Source organism: Rattus rattus, chromosome 18 (genome assembly GCF_011064425.1).
Source record: "Rattus rattus isolate New Zealand chromosome 18, Rrattus_CSIRO_v1, whole genome shotgun sequence".
In the NCBI taxonomy this organism is placed as follows: domain Eukaryota; kingdom Metazoa; phylum Chordata; class Mammalia; order Rodentia; family Muridae; genus Rattus; species Rattus rattus.
In genome coordinates this window covers 9,806,454-9,834,452 of record NC_046171.1, presented here as the reverse complement: position 1 = coordinate 9,834,452, position 27,999 = coordinate 9,806,454, and the positions used below count along the sequence as shown (strand labels likewise).

The 27,999-nt window shown below is 48.2% G+C and overlaps 2 protein-coding genes and 1 non-coding gene across 7 annotated transcripts in view; 2 read left to right on the top strand and 1 right to left on the bottom strand.

Moving 5' to 3' along the window:
• Positions 1-5,546, top strand: part of Trim15 (tripartite motif containing 15) — a 7,832-nt gene extending 2,286 nt beyond the window's left edge. Inside the window, exons 3-7 of one of the 5 annotated variants that reach the window (XM_032889305.1) lie at positions 828-1,058; positions 1,671-1,693; positions 3,299-3,414; positions 3,831-3,863; positions 4,705-5,546. In XM_032889305.1, the coding sequence (XP_032745196.1) occupies positions 828-1,058; positions 1,671-1,693; positions 3,299-3,414; positions 3,831-3,863; positions 4,705-4,718 (417 nt within the window). In that variant the 3' untranslated portion in view covers positions 4,719-5,546. Of the gene's footprint in view, positions 1-827; positions 1,059-1,670; positions 1,694-3,298 lie in introns of all 5 variants that reach the window. The other 4 variants (XM_032889306.1, XR_004386233.1, XM_032889304.1 and 1 more) reach the window with 4 other exon arrangements.
• Positions 5,189-27,999, bottom strand: Trim26 (tripartite motif containing 26). The gene is made up of 10 exons (XM_032889315.1): positions 27,864-27,999; positions 27,547-27,635; positions 14,835-15,338; positions 14,643-14,738; positions 13,244-13,474; positions 11,818-11,835; positions 9,886-9,908; positions 9,348-9,463; positions 9,113-9,145; positions 5,189-8,736 (listed from the first exon to the last, which is right to left on the bottom strand). Exons 2-10 carry the CDS (start codon positions 27,571-27,573, stop codon positions 8,054-8,056), a joined length of 1,731 nt encoding a protein of 576 aa, XP_032745206.1. The 5' UTR covers positions 27,574-27,635; positions 27,864-27,999; the 3' UTR covers positions 5,189-8,053.
• LOC116887791 lies at positions 22,801-22,934 on the top strand. The gene has a single exon (XR_004386286.1). It is a non-coding gene; the product is annotated as a small nucleolar RNA SNORA51 (small nucleolar RNA).

Genomic DNA, 27,999 nt, shown 5'->3' with positions numbered 1-27,999 from the left:
GGTGAATTGAGTTTGAGGCCAGCCTAGGATGCACGAGACATAGAAACACATCTCAAGAAAAGAAAGAAGTTAATACTCATATAAGTCTCAAGTAGATATGGTGGGTGTGGTTAGTTTTATTGTTGTCCCTGTTTGTTTGTTTGTCAACTTGAATTAAGCATGGGGCATCTAAGAAGAGGGAACCCTTCCTAAATGAGGAATTAAAAAAAAAAAAAAGGCAGCTGAGAAAAATATTTCCTTTAGACCAGCTGTATGTAGTAAGTCTGTGAGACATTTTCTTGATTAGTTATTGATTTGGGAGCGTCCAGCCTACCCTGGGCCAGTGGTCCTGACTATGTAAGAAAGCAGGCTGAACATGCCACGGAGAACAAGCTAGTAAGCAGTGTTTGTTCACAGCCCCTGTCTCTACTTGCTTGAGTTCCTGCCCTGGGTTCTTTCCATGATGGACTGAGATGTGAAAGTAGAAAATGAAACAAACCCTTTCCTCTTCAACTTTTTTTTTTTTTTTTTTTTTTTTTGCCAATGTGTTATCATGGCAACAGAGAAGAAAACTAAAACAGTAGGATATCACAGCTATGAAAGAAATTTTTTAGTTCAGTGGGACTCTAAAGTGTTCAGTATGACATTGTTGCAATCCCCGGCTAAGACACCAGCATAGATCTCATCTTCTGCAAGTTTATCATGAGATTTTTTCTACCATTGTATTAAAGAAACAAGTCCCAAAACGGCTTACTCCTTGTCTCTCTTAATCAATAGTAAGTACACAGATGATCCTTATGGGAGCCAGTTCTGAGCCCCCCATCCCCACCCCCTTGATCTCCTCACAGATGCAGGTTGAAAGCAAGAAGCAACAGGTAGAAGCTGCTTTCGAAAGGCTGAAGCGGGAGCTGGTGGACCAGAGGTGTCTCCTGTTGACCAGGCTGGAAGAACTAGAACAGCAGATCTGGAAGGAGAGGGAGGAGTACATCACGACAGTCTCCCAGGAGGTCGACCGGCTGGGTGCCCAGGTTGAGGAGTTAGAGGAGAAGTGTCAGCAACCAGCAAGTGAGCTTCTGCAAGTGAGAGACTCCACGATCCTACCACCTAGTGGGACAGCAGAGGGTTAAACAGGAAGTGGGTGGAAGGTGATAGGGATTACCTCGAATGAGAAGGTGTGGGGGAGGGTCCGATTTTTATGGCCCGAAAGACTAGAGAGCTTCCCAAGGCATGCTCTTCCAACTTCCCCACTCTCTTAGTTTTTCTAAACATGGGATGGAGTGGTAAGCCACGTAAGGAATAACCCATGTGTGGTGCTGAGCATGGTTCCTGATACACAGGAAGAGCACCATCAGTAGCCTTGCGTGCCCCACAATCCTGCCCCACATCAGTTCCAACTTGGAGCTCAGACTGGTCTCTGCTCTCTACCATCCATCTCCTAATCACTGGGGGCAGAGAGCATTTAGGATACAGCTGGAACAGAGCAACCGGGGCAAAGGAACTGTCTGGCTGCAGGGTCCTACCTACTTTAGTCAGGAAACATGAAGTCAGCAGTGAAATGCACACTAAGTAATGAAGGGGCCCCAGCACTCTGGGTAGGAGTTTTTAGTTGATGTTAAGACAGAAAGATCTCGAGTCCCTGATTGGAATGGCCATGTGGAAACTAAGTGCATGTTTTTGCATTTCTTTTGTAGGATGCCAGACTCAACCAGAGCAGGTAAGGCTCTCTCCAGTCCTGCCTCCTTTATGTGTGTCTTATGACACTGCAATCCATCTGCCCCCTTGTGAATGTTTGCCCAGAAAACACTGATGGAGACACAGACCACTCCCTCTCTTACTATCAGCTTGAACTCAGTAAACTGGACATTGTGGCTCATGCCTTTAGTCCCGGCACTTGGGAAACTGAGGCAGACAGATCGCTCTAATTTTAAGGCAAGCTTGAGCTACAGAACGAGGGTCTATTTCAAAATAAACAACTAAATAACTAATAAATATCAATTTTTTGGTTTTCGTTGACCAATGTCAACTACGTGGGTCTTTGAGACACACTTTGACCCTCGAAGCGAAGTTACCTATAACAGTCATGGATTTAGAATAATCCAGATTTAAAAAAGATTATTTGTATTTTATGTGTTTGTTTTGCTAGCAAATATGTCTGTGCCCCATGTGCATGCCTGGTGCCAGAGGGAAACAGAGGAGGCAGGAAGGTGCCCTAGAACTGGAATTACAGATAGTTGAGAGCCACCATGTAGAAGCTGGGTGCTGAACTGTGGTGTTTGGCATGGCCAGCTCCAGAAGTATCTTTTTTTTTTTTTTTTTTTTTTTTTTTAAGATTTTATTTATTTTATGTATGTGAGCACCCTGCTGTTGTCTTTAGACACACCAGCAGAGGGCATCGGATCCCATTACAGATGGTTGTGAGCCACCATGTGGTGGCTGGGATTTGAACTCAGGACCTCTGGAAGAACAGTCAGTGCTCTTAACCACTGAGCCACCTCTCCAGCCCTCAGAAGTATCTTTAATCCATGAAACACACCAGTATTTTGCTATTTGAAAATACTAAAGCCATTTTTAAGTGTCTCCAAGCATGCTTCTTAAAGAGTGTTAGGTTAAAGTCAAGAAGGATGTGGTGGGTCTTATGTGAAGGGGAAGCTGAGAGAGAAGGACGTATACAAAGTCACAAGGACTGCAGAGGGACCAGAATCCACCTTCCTTCCCAGCTCTTTTCCCATTGTAAAACCAGCACTCGGATAGAAAGAAAACTGTGCAGGGCTGTTTCTCCCTCATATTTCCCCCTAGAGGTAGAGAGGGGTGATGCCATCTGCCCCTTTCTGCTGGAACAGACTCAGGCTCCAATGCTCCGGAGGAAATTAAAATTAGTCCCTCCCGTGTCTAATGAAAAGCCCTTCACTTTAGGAACCATTCTTACCTAAAGAAGGTGAATAAATTATGCTTTATCTAATCTTCATAGCAGATACTAAGATCGTCCTTCAGTCTTTTTTTTTTTTTTTTTTTTTTTTTTTTTTGCCCTGTGTCTCCCAAGTATTACTTTGGAGGGCTGGAGAGATGGCTAAACATGATTGAAAAACCGACTGCTGCTTTTTCAGAAGACTGCAGCTAGATTCCTAGCACCCAGATGAAGAAGCTCTCAACCTGCTTTTAACTCCAGCTCTAAGGCATCTACCATGCTCCTGACCTCTTAGGGAAGCCACACCCTCAAGCATGCAGGCACGCATGCGCACACACACACACACACACACACGCACACACAGATAGAACGAAGTATTTTATTTTTGGAATTTGATTTCCAACTTGTCTGCAGGTATGAGATGAAGACTTTTGTGTGCCCAGAGGCCATTTCCTCTGACCTCATCAAGAAGATTAGAAACCTCCACAGGAAAATACTCTGCCTCCCAAAGATGATGAGGACATTCTCAGGTACAAGGGCTCTGGATCCCGTTAGGTGTTCTACCTTCCACCTGCCTCCACCTTTCGACTTCAAAACCTGGTTCAAACCACCAAGCATAGTGGCACCTGCCTGCAATGTCGGCACCAGGGAGACCGAGGCAGGAGGATCTTAAGTTTCAAGACAGCTTGGACTACATAGTGAAACCCAAACAAAAATAAGCAAACAGCTTGGGTTAAGCATCTTCTCTCCTTGCACCTTCCTACAAGACCTCACTCTACTCAGAGAGCAATTCCCCAGATTGTGGTCTCCTCTATCCAAGGACCAGGAGATACACTTCTTTTAAGTCTTGTATCCCTGTCCTCACATTGTAGTCAGGACATCCTCCCCTTGGGAGTATCTGTAGGAGATATTAAGTCTCACAGATCTTTGTTTCTGCTTTCTTCAGAAAACTTGATGCACCATCTGGAAACAGATTCAGGTAATCAGCAAGTGCTCAGGGTTGGGGGTTGGGGGTTCCCTTGATATCCATTCCACCCATGGCCACCAACAGCAATGAAATGTGTTCACCTGGACCCTGACTGTGTGGGGGTCTTGGGTCTATTAAGCCTTTTCTCTCCACCATTGCTCCTACACTATAAAACCATTTGAGGATTAAATGAATTTATACAAGGAGCTCAGCACAGTACCGGGCACACAGTGACTGGTGAATGTTCTCAGTTATGTGTATAGATATTTGTCCAGAATTATGCAAGACTTTCTGTAGATTTGAACAAATATCATGTATTAAAAACCTAGTCATTTGCTGGTCATGGCGACACAGTTACAATCCCAGCACCTCGGTGGTGGAGGCGGTCAGACTGCCTCAAGTTTGAGGTCAGCATGGGCTAGAGTTAGTTTTAGGCCAGCCTCAGCTACAAAGACCGTTTCTGGGGGTGGGATGTAGGGAAGGGCTGGGGTCTAGGGATGTATTAATAGCTTCCTACTAGGGCTTGCTTGCCTACCATGCATAAAACCCCAGTGCCACAAAAAAGGGACCTGGAGAGGAAAGAGCAAAATTAACATTTACTTTCAAATTGGCGCTTAATTGTTCCCAGAAGCACTTGCCTGTTCTTATATTGATCCCTATTTCTCTACCGTACTGTAGAAACTTTATCTAGACACCTGGTTAAAATGCAGGCTCTTGTTGGGGTAGTCTAGGGCAGGGCCCAAGATTTTGTGCTTCTTTACAGGCTCCTAGGTACTGTGCTGCTGCTGCTGTCCCGGCTACTTCACTTTTAAGAAACAAATCCTCTGACACAGCTATCACTTCTGTCCTCCAGAAACAGAAGCCTAGGAAGCAGGCAGCGATGGACCATGTATCATCCTGAAGTGAGGGTAGGGGGTCACTCTGGACCCTCAGACCACAACCCGGAGCCCAATCCTCTCTATAATGGCCACCTGAGTGGCAGCTGCACCGTAAGAGTGGCCCCAAGGTGAGGGGATGGCAGGACCTGGGCACTGAGGACAGTGTCCTCACCGTGACACTTTTCCAACTGGCTAGCACCTATCTGCCATGCAAATGGAGACACAGCTGTTCTGTGCGGCGTAGACGTGGTCACAGACTACCAGGTATGGGAGAGACCCTGCAAACGTCAAATACCAAGGCACCAACCGCCATCTTTTTCCAACCCTGTCCCACCTGGACAAAGTTCCTGCCGGCTGTGGAAAGACTGAAGTGGAGGCAGTGAATTGTGGCAGACAAGACAGCAGCCGGAAACCCAGCTCTGTGCCTAGCATTCAAAAATGAGGTCGGAACTTAGGGTCTTGGAGTCTTGTACAGTTTTTAATGTGTTACCACATTTAATCCAGTACCGTCAGCACCCTGCAATCCCGTTCCTGGACACGGTGATCTCTCTGGAGAGCCAGAAGCAGACAAGGCAGGCATTGCTCTAGACACCAAGCAAAGCCATGAGCCAATGGGATTTAACAAAGTAAAAGTTTCAAAATGACCATTGTAGGGTAACCAGGGCTGTTTGGCTTGTACTAATTTATAATGACTTTTGGACACAAAGCTGGAGATGCTTTGGGGCCTCAACAAATCTGGGTGGACCCCAAAGTGTCCCTTCAGGTCATTTCTCTAGGTTTTAAGAGAATGTTTTAATAAAATAAGCCAAGGGCCTTGTGTTTTGTGTCTAATCTGTTGGTTGTGGCAACTTAGAAAGATGGAGTTGGGGTGATTCTAGTTTCAATCTTCTGAAGGGTGAGGTGTTAAAGGACTGGCCACAAGAGTGGACTAATTAGGAGGTAGTGTCTTTAGGTCACTAGGGTAGCTGTGGAAGGAGACTCTCAGGGTCTGGTTCATTCTGTTTCCCAGCTGATGAGATGTGTGGCTGTGCTCTGTCAAGCAAGCCTGCCAGGATTGGTTACCATGACACGGGCCAAAAGCACTGAGACCACTGATCATGGACTGCAACTTCAGAACCAGGAGCTTAAATAAACCTTTTTTCTAGGTTGCCCCGGGTATTTTAAAGGTTTTTACCCCTCCTTAGTGTGACGGTATAAGGCTTTAAATCTCGCCATGTGAGCCTGAGGCCAGCCATGTCTACATCGTGCGTGAGATTCATGTCCAGCTCCTCAATTGTAGGTATGTATTATGTATGTGTGTGGTTCATACGTGTTAGAACAAGGAGTAAGGATACAAGTAAGACTCCCAGACTCTTCTGTAAAACAGAAACAGGCCACAGAGATATATCATGAGGCAAAGAACCCCACAGGAAAATCAGGAGCTTAAGGCAGTAGAGCAATCCTGACATCCTAGAAGAAAACTACTTTTGAAGAATTCCTTAAGTGTACAAGTGAGATAAACATCTCCCAATGTTTGAAAATGCAGCTTCCAAACTCATCTCAGAAGTTTTTAAATGATGTGTGACAGAACCACAGTTAAGTTAGGAGAGGAGACACAGGGTCCAGAAATAGGACCAGGGCTTGGGATGCCTGGGGGAGTGCTTGCCCAGGATGCGAGAGACCCTGGGTTCAGTCCCCAGCACTTAAACCAGGCATTAGTGGCACCCACCTGGAATCTCAGACCTTAGAAGGCGAGACAGGAAGTTTAAGGTCACCTTCAGCTACACAAGACTTAGGCTAGCTGGGCTACAGGCCTCAGAGGGAAAAGATCCAGAACCCCCAGTTTAGTGACAAAAGGGAATTTAAAAAGCTGTCCGCAGGGGGAACAATCAATGGCTCAGGTTCAAGTTCATTCCGGTAGGCACCAAGATAAGAGGAGGAGACAGCCCCAGACGACTGTCTTTTGAGATTTCTGACCACTGAGAAGAACGTGTAGTTTATTCAGTAACCAAGACACAGGAAATGAAGGGAAGGAGAGAAGATGATTAGCTCTAGGAACAAAGAGTGGTGAGGGAGCCACTGTGTGTGTAACTAGTGACTCAGGCAGCATGTGAGGCATACGGAGTGTTCTGTCTCGAGACGGTGTGGGGTGTGGCTTACTCTGAGGCCACCGAGATCCAGCGTCTGGGAACAGTCTATCAGGAGCCAAGAGGAGCTAACACTTGCACAGGCTGAAGAAATCTGGAATGTTTAAGGATTAAAAGGGGGGGGGCATCATTTTGGCTAAGCAGGAGCTCGGGTTCCACCATGGGCACCAGCTGGGTCAGCAGGGAGATAATGCAGGCCTTTCTTCATAGGAAGACCTAGGGCAGAGGTCCTCTATATTCCTCATGGCCCGCTCTCCCCTTCTGCAATCCCTCTCCTAGGAAAGTGAATCTGGACACTCTGTAGTGCCAGCAATGAGGTCCTGACCTCCTGGGTACTTGGCCTCAATGTTCTTAGCTGAGCATCAAGACCAAGAGGCTGGGGTTGTTTTAAAGACTCCCTTCACAAGGACTAACTGTGCAGAGGTAATCAGAGGTAATTTATTGACCACAGTTACTATCTGAGCCATCGTACCTAGATGCTTTCTGAGACACAGATGTCCCTGGGGAGTCCCACCTACTCAAGGTCTAGGTTGGGAGGCCATAGGCTTTGGGAGCCACGCCAGGAGATGATTCTACCAGAGCTCCAGGACACAAACGTACACGGCCTCGAGAACTCGAGTGGATCTTGACTACGTCCATTCTCGAATCTTCACGTATTTAACTCTGGTGGGGCAGGAAAAGTGAGTTTAAGATGGCCAGGAAAGGTAGACAACAGAGTGGTTTTGGGCAAGGGGCTCCTCAAATCTGAGGACAGCAAAATGGCTTCAGATGTCATTGAAAGTCTTCCTGTGAGGGCTAACAACTGAACCAGAAGATGATGCTGCTGCTGCTGCCCCTGCTCAATAGAGAGCCCAGAGCCAAGACAAATGGGTGTTCAGGAAAGAGACAGTCATTTGGTCTTCAGATCAGGAAACTTCAGAGGAAATGAGAAGCTGAATAAGAAATACAGTTAGGGTGACAGTGCTGAGAGAGACTTTGGCCGCGGCAGTGAGGAAATGGGTGGCAGTGGATGTGATGTCCCTGCTCCACTCTCCTCCTCCCAGTGCTTTGGCCAGGAATGTTCCTCCACTACATAGCTTTGGGATCCCAGAGAAGGGAAGATTCCATGGTGTGGGATCCAGGCAATATCTTCATCTCAGAGTCCTGGCATCTCAGAGAAGTAAAGCTTCCGTAGGGTGACCCAGGCAGGGTCTGGTGTTCAGGGTCTCAGCAGAAGGCGTGTTTCCGGCCACTTGAGCCACAGGAAGGGAACCAGGCGCCGAGTGAAGGTGGTCGTGAAGGTATAGATGAGTTCCTGGGACTCTGCATTGGTGAATGTCACAGTGCCCCCTTCATAATCCAGGGCAATGCCCACTCTCCGGGGGCGCAGCACCGGGAAGAGCTGGGCCTCTGGGCTCGTGTTGGCCCAGATGCCAGAAGGGGAGAGTCGAAGGGCCCACACGCCATCCTCTGGCCGGAGGGAGAGGTTCCCTTTCCTCTTCACGGAGTCTTTGGCCACTCCCACCATGCAGCTTTCCTGAACTTCTTCCTCCTCTTCCTCTTCCTCCTCCTCTTCTTCCCCCAGGGATTCATCTTCCTCATCTGTTTCCCAGTCTTCATATCTGTCCCCATAGCCAGGTTCTTCATCTTCCTCCTCCTCTTCCCCTTCTTCTTCCTCTTCTTCCTCCTCCTCATCCTCCGACCAGCCTTCTCTGTCCAACTCGACCTCCCAGTATACCTTGCCCCAGGTGAAGCCCTTGCTGCCCAACACTCCTGGCTCACAGTCAAACTGCTGGGGGAGCAGGCAGTCACTCTGGTACTGGCCGGTGTAGATAATGCACTTGCAGTCCTCTGAAAGCTGCAGGTATCCGCTGGCCGACTGTGGGTCCAGGGTGACGCTTACTATGGGACAAGGGAGGAAGTAAATGTCAGTGGTGGGCTGGGAAGGGGTGACTAGTCTCCGTATATCGGTGCTGTCTCACTGCGCAGTTCAGAGAGCACTCTTTATATCATGGACTCTGTGAACCGTGTCCCTGAGGTACGTGGTACACAAACGTAGGTCTGCGCAGGATGAACTCTGGCCTGGGGCTGCCACTACTGTTTGCTCTCAGAGAAGGACCTTACGGTGTGTGACCTGTGACCTCAAAGGCTCAGCGATACCGCAGACTACACTGGAGAATGATCTGAAATAATGTAAGGGGATATGGCCGTCTGTGGGCAATTCCAGTGAGATGAGGATTCCACAGGGTAAAATAGGAACGACCTTCTGTTCACTCACCTGTCTTATACTCCAAGTCTCTCAGCAGCTTGCCTATGGAGGAAAAAAGATAGAAATGACTTGCAGACCCAGGAAACTCATTTCTTACTTGGTATTAGTTCTGGGACAGGGCTCTACTGGAAAAAAAGACAGCTCCTTGGAAGGCTGAGATGGGAAAATATGGTTGGGAGAAGCCAGAAAACCTCCCAGGGTGGCAGAGCCTGACTTCCGATCTGGTGCTTTTCCCAGTGCTTACCTTGGAACTGCCTCAGGCCTCGCTGCAGAGAAAGAAGTTTATCTGAGAATTCTCCCGCCTTTCTTTTAACCATGTGAGGGATGGCTTTCCCAATCCAGAACTTCTTCCGTGGGTACCTGAAAGAGTGACAGACACGACAACCGGTCACTCAGCTCTTCTTGCTTTTCTGCCAGTGTTCATGACAGTTACAAGGCGAGCAGGGAAGATCTGACTATCCCCAATCAAGGGCAGAAAAACTGGCTCAGACACTGCGTGAGCCAGGACATAAGACTGATTGCCAGCAGATCTCACAAGCAGGCAGTCTGCCTGCCCACCCAGGCTTTTACTCTCTCACTGCGCTCGGGTGAAGACCATGAGCCCAGTTAGACTTCGGAGATCGTGTTGGGAGACTCTAATCCTCAAAGGTTGTACTCTTCCTTGAAAGCCATGAGATAAAACAAGGGACGCTGTGCTGTTGATACTCTATACTCTCACTGTTTTCATAGCCATGGAAGTGGGCGGGGAAGAATGATGAAGATGAGCAAATGAAAACTCTTACTTGTTGGCGAAGTCCTTGGTATCCTGCAAGGAAAGAAAACACAGGCACCAAAGTGAATTAAGTAAAACTGTATCTACACAGTCAGTACCATGTAACAGGCAGGCATGCACTGTATCTACAGTCAGAGCCATGTAACTGGCAGGCATGCACTGTCTACAGTCAGTACTATGTAACAGGCAGGCATGCACTGTAGTCTACGGTCAGAACCACGTAACAGGCAGGCACACACTGTGTCTACAATCAGAGCCATGTAACAGGCAAGCATGCACTGTATCTACAGTCAGAGCCATGTAACAGGCAAGCATGCACTGTTGTCTACGGTCAGAACCATGTAACAGGCAGGCACACACTGTGTCTACAATCAGAGCCATGTAACAGGCAAGCATGCACTGTATCTACAGTCAGAGCCATGTAACAGGCAGGCATGCACTGTAGTCTACGGTCAGAACCATGTAACAGGCAGGCACACACTGTGTCTACAGTCAGTACCATATAAGAGGCCCTCAAAAGCAAACAAAGCACTCATGGCTCCCTCCCTTAGGGAACGGACAGTCTAGTAGAGCATTAAATAAAATAAACAATGGGCTGGAGAGATGGCTCAGAGGTTAAGAGGCTGCTCTTTCAGAGGACCCAGGTTTGATTACGGGCACTCACATGGCAGCTCACTACCATCTATAACTCCAGTTCCAGGAAACCTAGTGTCTTCTTCTGGCTTCTACGGGCATCAGCATGCAAGTGGTATATGGACATACAGTCAGGTAGAAACACCCATACACACAAACAACATAAGGTCAGACAATGATCAGAGGTGACAAGCGATCTGGCCTCTCCAAGGAGACACTTAAGCTCAGGTTTGAAGAATGAGAAAGCCCTAGCTGGTGCAGACGGATAAGAAATTGGGAAGGGCTTAGAGACGAGGCAGGGCCAGCTCACACCAGGCAGGATGGGGTGACTGTGAATTTGACTCCACGTACAGTGGAATGGAAAGCAAGTATCCCCCAGCACTCGCCCCACTCCCCACCTTTAAACATTTGTGTGTGCACGTGTGGTATACCACAATGTATGCGGAGATCAAAGGACAACTTCTCCCCTTCTTTATAATACTAAACTCCCTGAGCTCTGGCCTGACATGTGACTAGCCAAGAAATTAGTATTTCCCACATTCCCTACAACCAAGTCTGGTCATGTGACTAAATGACAATGGGGACATAGGAATAAAAAAACAAAACAAAACCCAAGACTTCCCAGTCTTGTTCTTTAAAAAAAAAAATTGCTTTCTAGTTCCTTTCTTCTCATTGGCTGAAGTCTGAACACAGCGGTGAGCTGAGGAGTCCAACGTAAATCGCATGGCTGAGAACAATATTCCCGAGACTAGATAGTCAGCTAGAAATAAGCCAGCTCCTGGATGACCTCATGGATGTCTCTAGACCCTCTCCTCTGAACTGCTGCAAAGACAGAAGGAAACTTCTGCTCTCTATGCACTACTAAGCAGCAGCTAGCTGAAAGCCAGTGGCTTGGCTACTCCTTGGTGAATGGTGGCAGGAGGCAACAGGAACAGGGAAGGCTATCCCGGAGGTTGCTGTGGATCAGGGATTCGGAGATGGCAGCAGGGGGCACAGAAGAGACCCTGAGCATCCCATGACTGTTTTAGAGCATGGATCACTGAGGAAAAGCACCCTGTGCAGGAGGAAGACAGTGGTGCTGTCTCCCCATGAAGGGAAGACAAGTGCCAAGGACGCAGAGGGCAGGGCATCTTGTGAGAGGATTCTTTGGTGAGTCTGAAACTCCACAGGTCTCTGTGTTGACCCATCTGCTTCTTCTTTTCACTCATTCCACAAACCTTTGCTAAGTGATTCCTTGTGCGAGACAGACACTGATCTAGAAGCTAGAGGTTGCAATAAGAAAAAAAAAAAAAGAAAGAAAAATCCCTACCTGTGTAGAGCAGGCATCCTGGCAGACAAGAGAGTGAAAAAAAATCAACATGAAAAAACGTAACATCACGCCGTGTTAGTAAGCGACGGTGCTACAGAAGTCAGTAGGGTAAAAGGGGCTGGGCAGAGGGCAGGCTGGCTTCTCAGAGAGGTACAATTTGGAAAGCAAACGCAATCAACCAATCAACACAACCGTAAAACTGTGGCTGTTAAAGACTGTTCCAGAAGGTTCAGGAGCTTTGCTCCAGGGAAACCTGAATGAAGACAAAAGCTGCTGACGCCAGCATTCTGTGTGGTGGTTTTAAGCAGATTTTCTCTCCTCAGCACTCCTCACCGTGGCAGCTTCAGGGGGCAGAGCTCTCAGGCACAGACAGGGGCCTCTGCATAGTAGCTACTCCCAGGGTAGATCAGGGGACAGACACACTGGTGACAAACCCCGGCACTCTCAGCTGCTCCACTCACAACCCACATGCACACATGAAGGGCTGCTGGGAAAGTCCTTGAAGGGAATGAAAGGAACAGGGCGAGGGAGAGGAGACAAGTGACCCAGAGTCTGACCACAGAAACCTAGAGAAGAGGCAATGTCTGGAGCTAAGGAGGAGGCCAGGGGTGGGGTGGGGGTGGGGGGCTGGACAAGAAGGAAGCGTATAGAGCCGGGGAGCAGACACCAGCTTTGAGTTAAACCTCATTCCTAATCTGCCCCAGGGTTTGGGCCAGCCAGTCCTCTTACACATGGCTCAATCTTCTACAAAGAGAGGCCTCCTGATGATGCAGCCTGTGCTAGGGACGAGCATGGCCATGTCTTCTCCCCTGGCTATCGATGTGCTCTGGAACCCCATTCCCTAGAGACCTTTGTGCGTCCTCGGATGGCAGGAAGGTTCATTTCTGACGTCAAACCACGGGGCCAGGCAGAAGGTCCTTCTCCTGGTTTACATGGAGGGAAGGTCCAGCCCTCCCCTTTTTGGTAGGATGCTAAGGGTGGTGATTCCTCCGGAAAATACTAGGAGGAAGGGGCTTATCCGTGCAACCAAACAGCCTGCTCTCACTTTGTGTACTGAGACACCTCTCGGTCACTATTCTCCAGGTTGATGCTCTATGGTCCAGAGGAAACCTCCCTCTATCTGTCTTCTATGACATAGTAAAACTGTCTCAAAAAACAACACATATCTGCTTTGTTACCTAGAGGACTCAATGGAGGTCTCATGTCGAGAAGCATGACCTTCAGTTCTATGGCACTTTCTTCTAGATAATTTTTTTTGTAGATAATGATTATTTCTATAAAGCGATGTCATGTCATCGTTTAAGCTTACATGGTCTCTGGAGTAAACAAGGAGGGTAAGACTAACATACTCATATAAGACTGAGAGCCTAGGAGGGGGAATTTCTTCAAAGGTCACACAAAAGTGGTGGGCCCACAGGCCTCTTACCTGCATCAGCTCCGCAGCCGGCTGTCGTGCCTTGCCCTCCAGCTCGGAGATGACCAGAGTCAATCGGTCAAGCTCACTGACTCCCCGGGTCTTGAACTTCTCCCTGCCCTCGGTGAGCAGCTGCTCCAGGGTGGCCAGCTGGTCTAGCAGGTGCTGTTCCCGCTTCTTTAGAAACTGGTGGCCCTGCTTAAATTCCGCCACGATGTACTGCCTCTGCTCCTGCAGCTTCGTCTGGAAGGGTAGGAGGGGACAGGGTGCTTGTGTGGGGTTCCTCTGGGAACTGGGGTCCCCGCTCAATCCTCTGGGGATGCTTGCTTGTGAATGAGGAGTCACCGGGATGCTCTTGCTCTACTCTCTTCTCCTTGAGACTTGTCAATCTGTCTATTCCCTTCACTGTTCTCAAAGTCGACTCTGCCCGACTGCTCGGTCACTAGGTGACCATTATGTCTTGGGACAATAAAAGGTAGCCTGTGTCTCCCATTACTGGCATGTGACCCTTCTTGATAATACATGTTGCCTCTTTCAGGGAGCTCTGTTTGAGGGATGAAGTCCAAACTCAACCAGTCCCCTTCCGCACTCTCGTAACTCTGTATATATTAAGTGTACCCTATCCCTCCAAGTGGGACTCTACCCTGTCTCCTTGGTGAGGCTGGAATGTGAGTACTCGGGGACCACATCCTGACCTGCAGGCCGGAACTGATGGAGTCCTCAGTCCCTCTAAGTAAGTGAGGGTGTCCATGTACACCAGGATCTAGAAGTACTTTGTGGACTTGAGCTCTTTCTGGCTTTATCGTTCACAGCGTGGCTACACGCTGATAGGCCTGACCCCACTGCCATTTTCCCAACACACACATACTCTCCCAGAACTGGTCCTCCTTTATCAGCCATCTCTCCTGCCCTGTCCAATCAAGAATGCACAATGTACCACCAATCTTTACTGCGCATAGTGGGTCCAAGTCTCACTAGGCGGCCTCAGTCGGAGCCTGCTCAGAGCTGCTCAGGCTTCTTCCTTGTGCCTTTCTTCTCGGTCTCTACCCAGAAGCTAGCACCCCCATCTCGAATACCCCCTGCTGCCCTCTACACTGGAAATCACATCTTCCCTCACTTTCAGGGAGCACAAAATTATTCTCAGTCCCCTTAGAGAAGAGCCGCAGCTGCCAGATACTTTGCCTGTCAGATGAGAAATCAGGCCCAAAGTCTGAGACATACAGCAGGCCCAAATGGACAGCCAGCATCTGCAAGGGACAGGGCAGGCCAACCAACCCTATCCTTGGTTAATCCCTAGTTGGCTGAAAGCCGACCTAACAACCGTACTTTCAAAGCACTCCCAGAAACATTTCCCACCCGCCCCGCCCCTCCCTCAAACACATAGCAACGCTCAGCTCTGATTTCCACGTACCAGTGCAGCCAGAATATCAGCTTCTCCCTTGGCCTGAAAGCCCTGGATTTTGTCCCTGTCTCTCCTCAGGGTGTTCAAGTGGTTCAGAATTTTCTCCTAAGGAAAGCCATGGAGAGAGATGAGTGTCCTGAGCTGTGGTAGGAGGGACACCAGACAGAACCCTCCCGCCTCCCAGGCCCTGGGAGGACTTACTCTGTGAGGCAGGGCAGCCTTCTCCACCAGGACTGCAGTGTGGGGGCGGTGCTCCCGGGACTCCCGGCACATCACGCACAACAGTTTACCATCATCCTCACAGTAGTAATGCAGCTTCTCCTGGTGCCGCTCACACAACTTCATGTCCTGCGGCTCTTGGGCCAGCTCTCCTGGCTGCTTCCCATTGTCTACCTTCAGCCGTTCAATGTTCTCTACAAGGCTCGCAAGCTGCCACACTGGCCGGATGTTCTCCTTCTTAAAGGGCTTTTGCAGAGCGGGCAGACTGGGCGGTTCCCCGATATGCCGGCGAATATCACTCGTGCAGCTGCGGCAGAAGACGTGGCCACAGTCGATGGTCACCGGGTCCCGCAGGTAATCCAGGCAGATGGAGCAGGTTACCTCCTCTTCCAGACTCCTCAAGGGGGCTGACACTGCCATTGCACCCTTAGCTTGGGGGGGGGTCTCTGTTCCCTGGTGGGGGTCCTTCTTCTTCAGAGACCAGACCTGAAATCAAGAGCAGACTCAGCAAAAGGAGGAAGAGTGGTACCCTTGTGGGAGTGTTCAAGCTAAGATCACAAGGGGAGCCGGGAAGGGCAGATCCTCTGTGGCTGCCCTGGGTTCTGCAGCTATGGCCCCTTAGAGACACAGAAGCTCGGCTGAGGAAAGCTGTCCCTATCAACCTTTGCCCTCTTCTTGCCCCTGCGACAACAGAAAGCACACTTGAGTATGCCGAGTCTCAGTTTATCTATCCATAAAATGGGAGGAAGCCTATAGGGGTTTCTAAACAGGTTACACAAGAGAATTCTGTTAGAAAACACTAGGCATAGGCCTGGTTCATAGAAGGAGATCCAGGAGAGAACCCGGAGCGCCCTGGCCTGTCAACCACTGGATGAGATCTGAGCTGAAATTGAAAGCGGTATCAAGAATGCAGGTCCTGCCCCACCCTATGGTAGGTACACAATGCCCACACAGGGCAGGGAGGTGGCTCTGCTGTGGACACAGGAAGTTAACCATGCAACATTTTGCAATGCTGGAACAGTAATACTGTCACCGACAGGTACCACGGGCATCCAAGAGCAGAGCTCAGTGGACTCTGCTAATGGTGAAAATGGTTGACAGTAAATACATGGACACAAAACTGCAGCCTGAATAGCCCGAGGGAAAAATTACAACGCCGATTCCTTAAAAGATCTCATGTGGAAAAACATAAAAGTGCTCAGCAGGTAGGGAACCAGGCTGCTGAGAATGTGAACCAAAACACCCTTGGTTTAGACACGTGTGACTTTTAAAAAAGATGTAATGAGTAATAAAAAAAAAAGTACATATACCAACCTGGAGTGAAACGGAACTGGCAAATGAGGAAGTATCGAGTCCCCGGAATGTTGGGGGAAGTGTTAAGGGCGTCTGATCTGATCTCTTGGTTTGCTCTTAAGGGAAAGGCCTGGCCCAGTGTTCTCTCCATTTAACACATTGCTGAGTTTGAAAATATGAAGGGAAACGAAACTGTGGGGTGCTTGTGGGCCAGAAGCTCTTTCTAACCAGTTGCAGAATGGCCTGGACGTTGAAAAGCCAGGCCAGCTTTTCCTTGTTTTCTGTTTTTTGTGCTGGAGAGAAGCAAGCAGTTCTAAGGACAGAACTTACAATCCCCTAGGATAGAGCTTAGCTACTATTCCTTCTTCTCGTAAAATATGACGCCTTCGCCCCTACGTACCCACATTAAACCAGCTCACGCTGGGTCCAGCGGGTCTTTTGATTTAAGTTGAACAAAAACTACTTAGGTACATGTACAGTATATTATAGTTAACACCGCAGGGCTTACAGAAAGATGGCTGGCTAATATGTGGAACAGATACCAGGGCATAGCTCTGAAAGCACCTGCCCAGTATTGTTTAGAATCAGGAGCGAGCTCCTCAGGTAACAAGGGAGTGGGGGGGGGGGGACACACAAAAGTCTTCTGCAACTGCCAGTGTGACAATACAAACGTCACCAACAGATGACGAAGCCATTAGGTGAAGAAGGGTGTGGAGCAGCCCCTACAACGTCAATTTCCTAATATGCCTCCATGAAGGAGAGATCCAGTGGTCACCTTAACCAAGTAACCAGGCCAGCCAATCCGGCACAGGTTTCCTGAGGAGGAACCATATGACTTAAGCGCCGTCATCTGACGCTGGAGAGATGGCCCAGAAGTTAAGGAGCACTTGCTGATCTCCCGGAGGACCCAGGTTCAATATTCCTAGCACCCATACAGCAACCCACAACTGGCTATAACTCCAGTTTTAGGGGATGGGATACCTCTTCTGGCTTCTTCAGACACGTGGCAGACAGACAAACATGCAGGCATTTAGAACATTTCCCATCAAAGAAGTTAAAAAAAAACAAAAAACAAAAAAACCCAAGCAAATAGCTATGAAGTTTATTTGCCAAAAATGTTTGACTTGATTGAACTTGATAAAAACTTTAGATTTAACTTCCAGTGTGTGGGGAGCATAGGCAATTAAAAACATACACACACACACATACACACACTATATTATCACAGAGGAGGTGTTCATAGCACCAAGTTAAACCACATAGCGAGGAAATAATCAGACGGATTCAGAATTTGGGGCACCCATAGTCACAGACCAATTGGTCTTTTAAAAACCCCAATGTAGGAATAATGTGATGGCCTAGGGGGTCAAGGCATCTGCTTCCAAGTCTGACAACTTGAGTTAGATCACTATAACTTAACTCACACGGTAGGAGAGAATCAGTTCCTGCAAGTTTCGGCGTGTGCGAGTGCACACACGTGCACACACACACACACGCACACACTCTCTACTCTCACACACTCTCTCACACACTCACACACTCTCTCTCACACACGCGCACACACACACACAGAGGCAGGGAGAGCATGCATGTAAATTAAAAAAAAATCACAGTAATAAGCAGGTGCAAAAAATAAAATCTATCCGGAGTCTGTCTTTAAAAGGTAGTTATAACCGCACTTCAGGGACTATCAAGAAAAAAATTTAAATGGAGACGACCGTAATGGCAGGGTACTGAGAGCTTCAAAACTACATACAATCTATATTGAGATGGTTTTCACAGAACTGTACGAAAGAAGAAAATTTGGGGAAACAGAGGTTATGGCTTTCTGTTAACCACCCAAGTTGTCAAAACCAGAGTACTTAAAACCTTGCCTAACGCTCGTACTGAAATAATGAGTGGGTTTAGAAAAACCGAAGCCAATGTTAACTGTACAGCGTCTTTTGTTTCTGGGTCACCATCCCGTGACAGTCCAACCCCCACTGCCTAGCTGCAAAGGCTCACCTTGAACCTGTTATTTGTAAGACCAGAGGTATAAACTCAAAAACTTCAACAATTCAGGCTCAAAGTTCAGGTTCTAGAATCCAATAGCCAGGTGATTTCACACTCAGGACACTCTCCTGAGGAAACTGAGGATTGGTCCCGTTAACCATGATACTGAAGGACATAGGGCCGGGAAGCTGTCCAGGTGCCCAAACTTCGGTCCCAACCATCCCACTTTTCTCTCCCCAGCATGATGTAAAATGGAGCCTGAGACCAGCTCCTCCGCTGGATAACCCCGATGAGCTCATCTACGCAAACAGATGGCTTGTTAAACTGAGCAGAGGTGACAACAGGAAAGGGGCGTGCATTCTTCAGATTTGGTGGAAAGCACTCTAGTCTTTACTACTATGAGTGAACTGGAAACATTCCTGTTAAGACAGCAATTCTTGCTTTTCATGGATGGAAGGAGCTCAAGCTTGCGGAATTAAAGAGGAAGAACGCTGGGGGACAGGGGTGAGGGAGAAAGGGGAGACCAGGTGGGGCAAAGCACACCGTACCACTTTCCCGTACCTGTTCTGTCAGGCCCTCCATAAAACTAGTGTTTTGTTTGACGAGGTGGAGCCAGGACTAAGCAGCTCAGGCTGGCCCTGAATATTCTATCCTCCTGCCTTTGCCTCCTGAGTACTGGCATCACAGGTGCATACCTCTGCTGGATTCTAAAAATACTTTCCCCGTACCATGATCTACCATTTTATCATACACACCTGACCCTGTTCTCTCTGATCATATCTACAAGTTTCTGAAAGATTAAACCATTATCCTCCATAGCCCAGGCACAGCCATGAAGCCATCAGAAGTGAGTGGTCTGGGCCTTGTTTTTTATTGGCACTCTAACAGAACGAGTCACGGAACCTCGACTGGAGAATTGCCTAAATGAGAGCTGTTAGTTGATGTAGGTGGGCGCTGCCCACCGTGGGCAGTGCTATCCCCTTGGCAGGCAGTCTAGGGCTGTGCAGCTGAGTGCAAGCCAGCAGGTGAGCTAGTAAATTGTGCTCCTTTAAATCCTTCCATTCCTGCACTGACTTCTCTCAGTGATGGGCTGTGACCTGCAAATGTTAAGCTGAAATAAGTTTCTTCCTCTTCAAGTTCTTTTTGGTTAGAATGCTTTATTGCAGCAGCAGAAAAGCAAATTAGAGAAGCTCACCACCACTCCCTTTACTCAGAGGAGTATTCTGAATGGACAGGAAGGAAATGACTTCCTATTATGTTGTGCCTAAAGTCACACACCCCGGGGCAGCAGATCTCAGGCCCTCAAATAAGCCAGAAACCAACTACACTTCCACAGAAGCAGGGAGGCCTGCAGTATCCTGACACTCAGAATTTGGGATTCGTTCTATCCTTTGCTGAGTCTCCCTTTATCCTCAAACCACTTCTCCCTTAGAAAGTTCTTAACCTACAACAAACTGGTTGGGGGTGGGGTGGCACTGTCATTTCTGGCAACACAGTGGATTCTGGGCATGATTCTTGGCTGTGAGAATCACTGTGGGCTGCAAACACTCCAAAGTGGTGTCGTGAAGGTCCACACCTCTGAGGCAGACACCTGTGTGACTGCTCTCACCCCTGAGTATCCAAGCTCTGGACCCACACTTCTTAACACTTGCAATTTTTGCTCTAGGTGCTAAATTCTCTCCCCACTCCTATGGCTTCTTCTGCCCTATATCTAGTTCCTCACTCCCTGCTTCCTTAAACTCCTACTAAAGCTGGATAGAGATCCCAGAAGACAATGGATCTCCAGGTATGGACTAGCACCCAGCAAATAGGTTTGCAGCCTGACACTCAGGGCTCTTACAATTACCCCAGCAGCTCCTCAAACGTGTCCCTGGGCCTCCCAACAGGAGCCCCTTCCTCCTGCCATCCCAGAATACTTAGTTTAAGGCTCCGTGTACTGTGAGCCTCACAAGGTGCCGATTAAGGCCTATTTATTTCTCAATCTAGAATTAGTAAATTCTTCCAGAAGTAAACTTCACCCAGCAATCGCTAACAAACCTGGAGAGAGTTTTTAACAAACCTTCAGGCCAAAAAAAAGCAAGTGATCTCGCTATATAAACTAGAGAAATGGCTACGCTCACGCTCGCTACCAAAGGGGATATTCCACAATACTGTAGCCCTAATTATGGCTATGGCTGAGTATGTCTGCCCTGGGAATCCTGGTGACTGTGGCCCACAGCTTAAGCATTTTGGATTCTAGTGAAGTGTGGAGGTACACATCTGTAATCCCTGCCCTTGGGAGGCTCAGGCAAGAGGGCTGGCACACATTCAAGGTTAACCTGGGTTACATAGCAAGACCCTGTCTCAAAACAGTAACAAAAAACAAGACTCCTTGCACTCCTGCTCTTCTCCTCTGGCCTTGTACTGTTTTCTCTGGCCCAGCTCAGCCAGGTAACAGATTCTGAATTTCATCCTCACAGTCCTGGGAAACCACTGAGGGTTTAAGCATGATTTATTGAGTGCCTACTGTGTTTCAGGTTAACTGAGGTTAAATGGGGAACAGAAGAACATTCCTTGACATTGAAAACTGACATGTGTCTAGTGACTGCAGCAATGAGATCCAACACTTCTCTCCTCTGCTGGCACTACTGCTCCAGTTGCCGGTAACAGCGGTCTTCCTTTTTGTCCCTCAAACATACCCAGCCTGGTATAAAGTGCCAATGTGGTTACTGGTTAAAACTCCAGAGGTGGCTTTCTAGCACCCCAGGAATAAAGTCAAGACTCTTTTCCCTTCCCTTTCCTCCTGAGAGCCTCCAGCTATTAACCCAGACCTAGTCCTACCTCCCAGCTCACTTCCTGCCACTCCCACCTTCAACTCTGCCTCAACCCTGCTTAGTACCATCTCTTTGCACTATGACTCCTTTTCCTGCTGGAGTCCTCGGCTGAACACCACCCCCTCTGGCAACTGACCATAGGACGGCAGACTGTATGTCTCCATCGCCCAGTCATAGTATACAGGGTTCACTCCACATAAGTTCAGGAACTAGGTGAGAAGACGGTTGTGGGGGAATTTACTTATTATAATGGTGATCCCTCACTCCCTTTTCTTTAGCTTTACACCTAGGTATGCGTCCATTAACAATGTGGGCTACCCCCCCAACCCCCGCCCCTGGCACACCTCGATTTTTTCATTTCCAAGCATGGGACCACAATGTGGAATTTTCCATTTTTCCCCCCTTTCCAACTGGGTGGAGAGTTTCACTCGTGTGACCATGACTGTGCTTGCTTTGCTCTGCTGTTCTGTGACTTTAATTATTTACTGTTCCCACCTCTGATGGCCATCTGGGTTAAGTCTGGACATTACGGACGCTGCCCCCGTGACCCTACATGTACACACACAAGGCACGTGGGCTCTTGATTTTGCTAGAATGAGCAGAGCTGTTTCCAAAGCAGCTGTGGTAATGTACATCCACCAAGGAGCTCCACGGACTCACCGACACCCGGTTGCCACCCGCTTTACAAACGTAGCCAGGTCGGTGAGCAGAAAACAGAATGTCATCATGTGTGCACAACGCAAAAGGAAGCAAAGCGGACGGCAGGAGGGAGAACCAATCACAGAGCAAGGAATTCAAACACGGGGAAGATAACCGTGCTTTCTGATCCACTAGAAAATGTTTACCTGATGGGGATCAGGAGCCTACACCCTTCATTCCTTTTTTTTCCTGTGGTAACTTTCTCTTTGGTTCCTTTCGGGGGAGCCCATCCTTATGGTGGAGTTCTCCCTCAGTTGCAGGGTGAAGCAAAAGTTATCAGTCTTAGGTATATCAATAAGTCATATCCTTTGGTTCAAGGAGAAACACAAGTCCATTGCAACCAGTCACAAGGAGACCCAGCTGGGAAAGGGGAGAAATTCCTGTGATACCTCAGGAACTTTCAAGAGGTGAAGTCATTGGTTTTATAGCTCCTAGAGCAATCATCCTGTTAATCTTTTCAGAAGTGAGCCAACCAGGGGAGATGAAGGGGGAAAAGCTTATTTTGTCAGCACTTTTTCAAATCCTGGGCCCAAAGCTAGCCCTACCCTTAAACCTGTCAGTTCTATGAGCCAATAAACCTTCTTTCTGCCCCACCAGCTTGGACTAGTCTGGAAGTTACTGGGCCGAAATACACAATTTACGGAAAAAAAAAAAAAAATCAGTCAACCAACTGAGACAGGTCTTGCAACCCAGGCAGACAGACAGAGGACAACCAGACCTTTAGCCTGCTCTGGGACATCACAACTCCTGTGGCTCCTAGCATTCTGAGTAGGGAACGCAAGCCTCATCTTCTACCACCCTCTGCAGTCAATCAAAGTCTGCACCCAAGGGGCCTAGTGTGAGCCACCTGGACGTTCACACAGCCTCGGCTGCTCCGCTGTTCAGCACGAGGCTAGATCGAGTCTTGACTCTCCTGAGCTTCTATATTGTTATAAAGAAATAAAGGTGTGGGTTTCAGAGCTGTTCACAAGACCGGAAGTAAGGTTCAGCAGATGTGCCAGCATAGTTAATGTGCAGTATTAAGCCATTGCTACTAACTTGCTATGTAGTCAAGGCTAACTTAAGACTCCTATTCTTCTTTCTCTACCTCCTGAGTGAGGGGATTCCAACCAAACCCCAGCTAAACCAGTGTTTCTACAATCAAGGATGGTGGCCTCCTCATGCTCAACGACAGGTCGTATTCCTATTCTGTGCGTACAGAAAGAGGAGGCAGAGTAAACCTACCCCATGCACATCTCAGCCCAGGCTACTGTACCTGGTGCGTCTTGTGAGAGGGGAGAGCTTGTGGGTGGGGGTGGGGTATCACAAATGGAAGGTAGGGTACAGTGGCATGCAACTTTGATCCCAGCACTGGGGAGTCAGGGCCAGAAGCAGGTGGACGTCTGAGTTCTAGGCCAGCTTGGTCTATACGTGAGTGTTGTAGGTCAGACAGGGATGGGGTGAGGCTCTGTCTCAAAAAATAAGTAAATACCCACGCGTGGAGTCAGAGAACTCAACATCCACCCATGAGAGGAGGAAGCTCTGACTATTCATATTGGGTGGCGGTGAATCAGCAAACTAATAGGGAGTTTCCATTTTTCGTCAACGGTGAGACGCCTAGGACACTCTACCTTAGCATCTCTGACACGTAGTCAGTGACATGTATCATTTAACTGGAAACATAGTCCTCCATGTAGAATATAAACCAAGGGTATACCAAGCAACTGAAGGGTCGGTCACATATTTGATGAGTGGTGTATTAGGATTCTCTAGAGTCACAGGACATGAAAACGAACACACACATATGAACAATCACACATCACACACACACACACACACACACACACACACACACACACACACACACACACACACAGGGTTTTACTGAATGACTTACAGGCCGTGGTTCCTGGATAGTCCAACCATGGCTAAAGGCTGTGAAGAATCTAGAAGTTGCCCAGTCCTACAAGGCTGGATGTCCTCATATAAAATTCCAGTAGAAGGTATGGCCCACATTCAAGGTATGTTTTTTCCACCTCAAGATCCAAATTAAAGGTCTGTGTCTTCCAGACTTAAAACCTAGATCAAAGTTACGTTGTCTTCGTATCTCAAAGGTACGCACTATGAGTAGATTAACCCTCTTCAAACCAGACAGGAAAACCTCTCACAGGTATGCCCTCCATTTCTGGGTGGTAGTTCATTCCAGACACAGTCAAGGTGGCCAACCAAGAACAGGCACCACAGGTGGTCTTTCTCCTACAGAGCTCCGAAGGATCGCCTTTCTAATATGCGTCTCATTCTGTTACTGCCTTGCTTCAAAACACACAAGGCAGGGCATTCAGCCCCAAATCCTGATCGATCTTGCCTAGTACTCCAAAGTAAGAATGTAGGGAGAGAGAGACCCTTCATGTGACATACCCCTCCCTTGTCCTTGTATACTCTGTTCTCTCAGACACAGCTCGGCCTTGAATGCCTCCCCCATCCCCCATCCCCATTTCTGCTCCTTCCCAGTTAGTTCTGTCTTTCTATGATAACACTCTCACACTGTTTTATAACTGATTTTCTTTTTCTGGTGTTGGTGGATGGGTATTCTCACCTACTCAGAATGGGAAAACTAGAGTCATACCTCAGTGATTTTTTTTTTTTTTTTAAATCTCAGCAGCAGGCCCACATCACAGAACCATGCCTATAAAACGCCACTCCTGGAATCAGAGCCCCACTGGCTTCTCTGTTCCCAATTTTCACGACACCCTCAGATCCCAGCTTCACAAACCAGCTTCAGCAGCAGGATCTGAGTGTTAGACGTTTTCTGCCACATGCAAACGGACTCCCCCCACCCCCGCTCAGGGAAGGTCAGTATTCTAATATCCCGTTTCCATCAATCTGGATGAACTCTATTTCATCCTAAACGCCAGTCTTAAGCTAAGCCTTTGTTTGCTATACACTACATCTCCTTGTGTATTTTCCATTGTGATCCTGGGAGCATTAAGCCCCCCCACCCCACCCCCTCAGAAGCCTTCAAAGGTTCTATCTGAGGTTGCAGAGTTCTGCAGTAACAGATCCAGGCTCAGTCCTGCTTGTTTTCCTCTTGTAGCAAGTAACAAGTCATCCACCACTTTTGTACTTCAGTTTTCTTAGCTGCCCCCTACCTGTTCTTTTTTTTTCTTTATCCCAAGATAGGGTCTCGCTATGAGTCTTTGTTGGGCCTGCCACTCACTATGTAGATCAGAATGGCCTCTGCCTTTAAGTGCTGAGAATATAGGCAATCACTTCATCTAGCAAGACTGTTTCCTAACCTCCTCCTCCTCCTTCCTCTCCTCCTCCTCCTCCTTCCTCTCCTCTTCCTCCTTCCTCTCCTCCTCCTTCCTCTCCTCCTCCTCTTCCTCTTCCTCACAGCTTTAGATTTATTTTGTGTGCACAGGTGTCGTCTCTATGTGTATGTATGTGCACCACATGTATGCAGTGCCTGCAGAGTTCAGAGGACGGTGTTAGATATCACGGAACTGGAGTTAAAGATGGGGGATACTGAAAGCTGAACCTCGGTCCTCTGGAAGAGCAAGGAACCCTGTTAACCACGGACCCAACTCTACGGCTCCAGATTTTCTTTTCTTTTGACAAGGAAAATTGTTTGGCCAAGTTGTCTGAAGTTTGGAAGGTCATGTATATACAAGTGTTTGGATGCCTAAAAGGCGTCATTAAGAGAGAGACACAGAGGGTTGGGGATTTAGCTCAGCGTGAGGCGCTTGCCTAGCAAGCACAAGGCCCTAGGTTTGGTCCCCAGCTCCGGAAAAAAAAAAAAAAACAAAAAAAAAAAGAGAGACACAGAGGGCAATCAGCTTTCAATACTCAAAGCAACAAAGCGATTTCAGCAACAGAACAAAATGCTATTGGACCGTTATCCGATCTTGTGAATACCAATACTTGCAAGCCCATACTGATGTACATTAAACAGATGAACACATTGAGGAAGTGGACACATCCCCCATAGAGAATAATTTAAAATCCGTAACCCCCTAATTCCTTAGAGGGACAAAGTGACTTCCTTCTGAGCAATACTGTATGCAAAGGGGGGGGGGGAACTGCAATGCAAAACTTGACACTGTAGAAAACCAACGGGCACTTAGCTGGATGAACAGGTCCGTACTTAAATCCCGACAAGGTGAAATCTGTACTAAGGTGTGCTGAACATGGCAACCTAACTCCATCCTTTTAACACACAAACCCAATCTCAGAAGAAGGGCTCTCAGAGTATGAACCCCCAAAGGACACACACGGGCTGGACCTAGGCCTCTCTGATATGTAGCAGATGTGCACCTTGACCTTCATTCATGTGGGTCCTGAACGATTAGAGCTGGGGCTAACCCGAAAGCTGATGCCTGTCTGTGCAGTATGTTCTAGCTGGGCTGCCTTGACTGGCCTCAGTGGGAGAGGAAGCACCTATCCTCTCAGAGACATGAAGTGGTGGAGATTGGAGGGGATACCCAGAGGGATCCCCTACCTGCTCAGAGGAGAAGGGGGGGGAAGGACTGTGGGAGGGGGTAACAGGGAGGGGACAGTGAACAGGATGTAAAGTGAGTAAGAAAAATAAAATTTAAAAGAAAAAAAAATATGAGTAAGACATATACTAGAAGGGTATCGTCCAAACATAAGTCCAGGTGCTGTGCCCCAAAGGTCCTAGTGAAAAGGGCTTGTTTCCTTGCATCGGCTCTACTGGAGAGCAGTACAAACTTTCCGGGGAACTCTTTGGGGTACCAAGATAGCATCCCAGAAGGAAGCTGTGGGGACGCTGATGTATCACATCTCCCCTCTTCCTGGCTGTGACGTGAGTAGTTTTGTTCCTCGGTGCACTGCTCTTTATGTGCTTGCTGCCTCACCGTGGGCCCAGATCAACAGGTGCCAACGGATCGCATGTTGCAACTTCTAAGCCTGTGAGCTAAAACGAGCCTTTCTCTTCCTGTGTTAGTTACCTGAGGTTTCCATTGTATAAGTATCTCCCCTGAAAACTCTGAAACCAAATCTAAAACCCAATGCAGGGCAGTAACCTGGATGAGACTATGGGGGGGGGGTGAGAATTTGGGTGAAAAGGAAAAGGTGTGTGGACTTTGGCCAATAATAATGCGTAACCTGTTAACGAAAGGGGAAATCAGTTGGGAGTTACACAGAAGCTCTACACACCGTTCTCTCAATCTTTCTGTAATCTACAACTATTGTAAAAAAAAATTAAGTGTATTAAGGATCGCGGCTACGTATGTGGGCAGATGCCTGTAATCTCTGTAATCCAAGCACTCAAGAGGCAGGAGGCTAACCTGGGCTACCATGGTCAGTTTCAGACCATTTTGGATGCATGGAGACACCTTGTCCTCGTCAAATTTCAAATTTAAAAGTTGCAATTTTAAAGACATTAACGAAAGCTTGCTTTTAGAAAATGTGTATATTTTTGTTTGTTTTAACTTGGGAGGAATACTCTAGGCATCATGAATCCATCTCACTAACAAGGGGTTCAGGCATGCATGAACACATGTCATTCTTCCCTTCTTTCACGAACGCACAAATGGTTGTGCTGTCAAAATCTGGAATGTACTGGGAATTTTTTAAGCATTTTCTACCATTCACTTCCCAAAGTTAAATTTATACACTTTTTCGTTTATTTTCTTTTTTTTGGGGGGGGGAGGGGGTCGAGACACGGTTTCTCTTTGTAGCCCCCGTTATCCTAGAATTCATTCAGTCTGTAAACCAGACTGGCCTCTGCTTCCCAAGCGCTGGGCGTAAAGGTGTGTGCCGACACCGCCAGGTTTATACACTTTTCTTTTCCTAAGCTAATTAGGCGATAAATCATTAGGGATAACGCACAGCTCCTGGTACAAGTAGTTAAGCCAGTTTACTCTGACGATAAATAAATTAAAAAAATAAACAGATACATAAATATAAGACCTGCCTCTGGTCATGCACAGCTCCAAGCCACCAGGTGGAACGTCTTCCGGGTCCCTCTCACTTCTGGCTCTGGGGACTAGAAGAGACTTAAGAGAGTCTGGGTTGGACCTGAAGAGGAAGGAACACGGCGAGCTCAGGGCGAAAGGCCCAGAGGCGAGCCAGGGACGCGGCGCGCACGCGAGCTCGCCGTCCCGCGCGCCCGGGCCTGGTTAGCCCTGCCCAGGGCCCTGGCCGCTTTCGCGGTCCCCACCCGAGTCGCGGGGCGGCTGCTCCTCCGCCTCTCACCAGTGCAGGCCGCACTCACCCGCGCCGCGCTCCGGGCCGGATCGCTCCTCTCCGTGGAGCTGTTCCGGGGGTAGGTCCTCAGCAAGCAGCCGGCACCACAGCCTCCCCGCCCAGCAGGCTCCCGGAGCTCCGTGCCCTCCGCCGAGATTTCTCTG

Excerpts from the sequence above, each read along its gene's own strand:
- Trim26 (XM_032889315.1), bottom strand. The coding sequence starts at position 27,573 with ATGACCAGAGGCAGGTCTTATATTTAT. Across the intron at positions 15,339-27,546 it reads GAGGCAGGTCTTATATTTAT|GTCTGGTCTCTGAAGAAGAA; the intron begins GTATCTGTTTAT and ends TCTTGATTTCAG. Across the intron at positions 8,737-9,112 it reads AGACTTGGAGTATAAGACAG|TAAGCGTCACCCTGGACCCA; the intron begins GTGAGTGAACAG and ends CTTGTCCCATAG.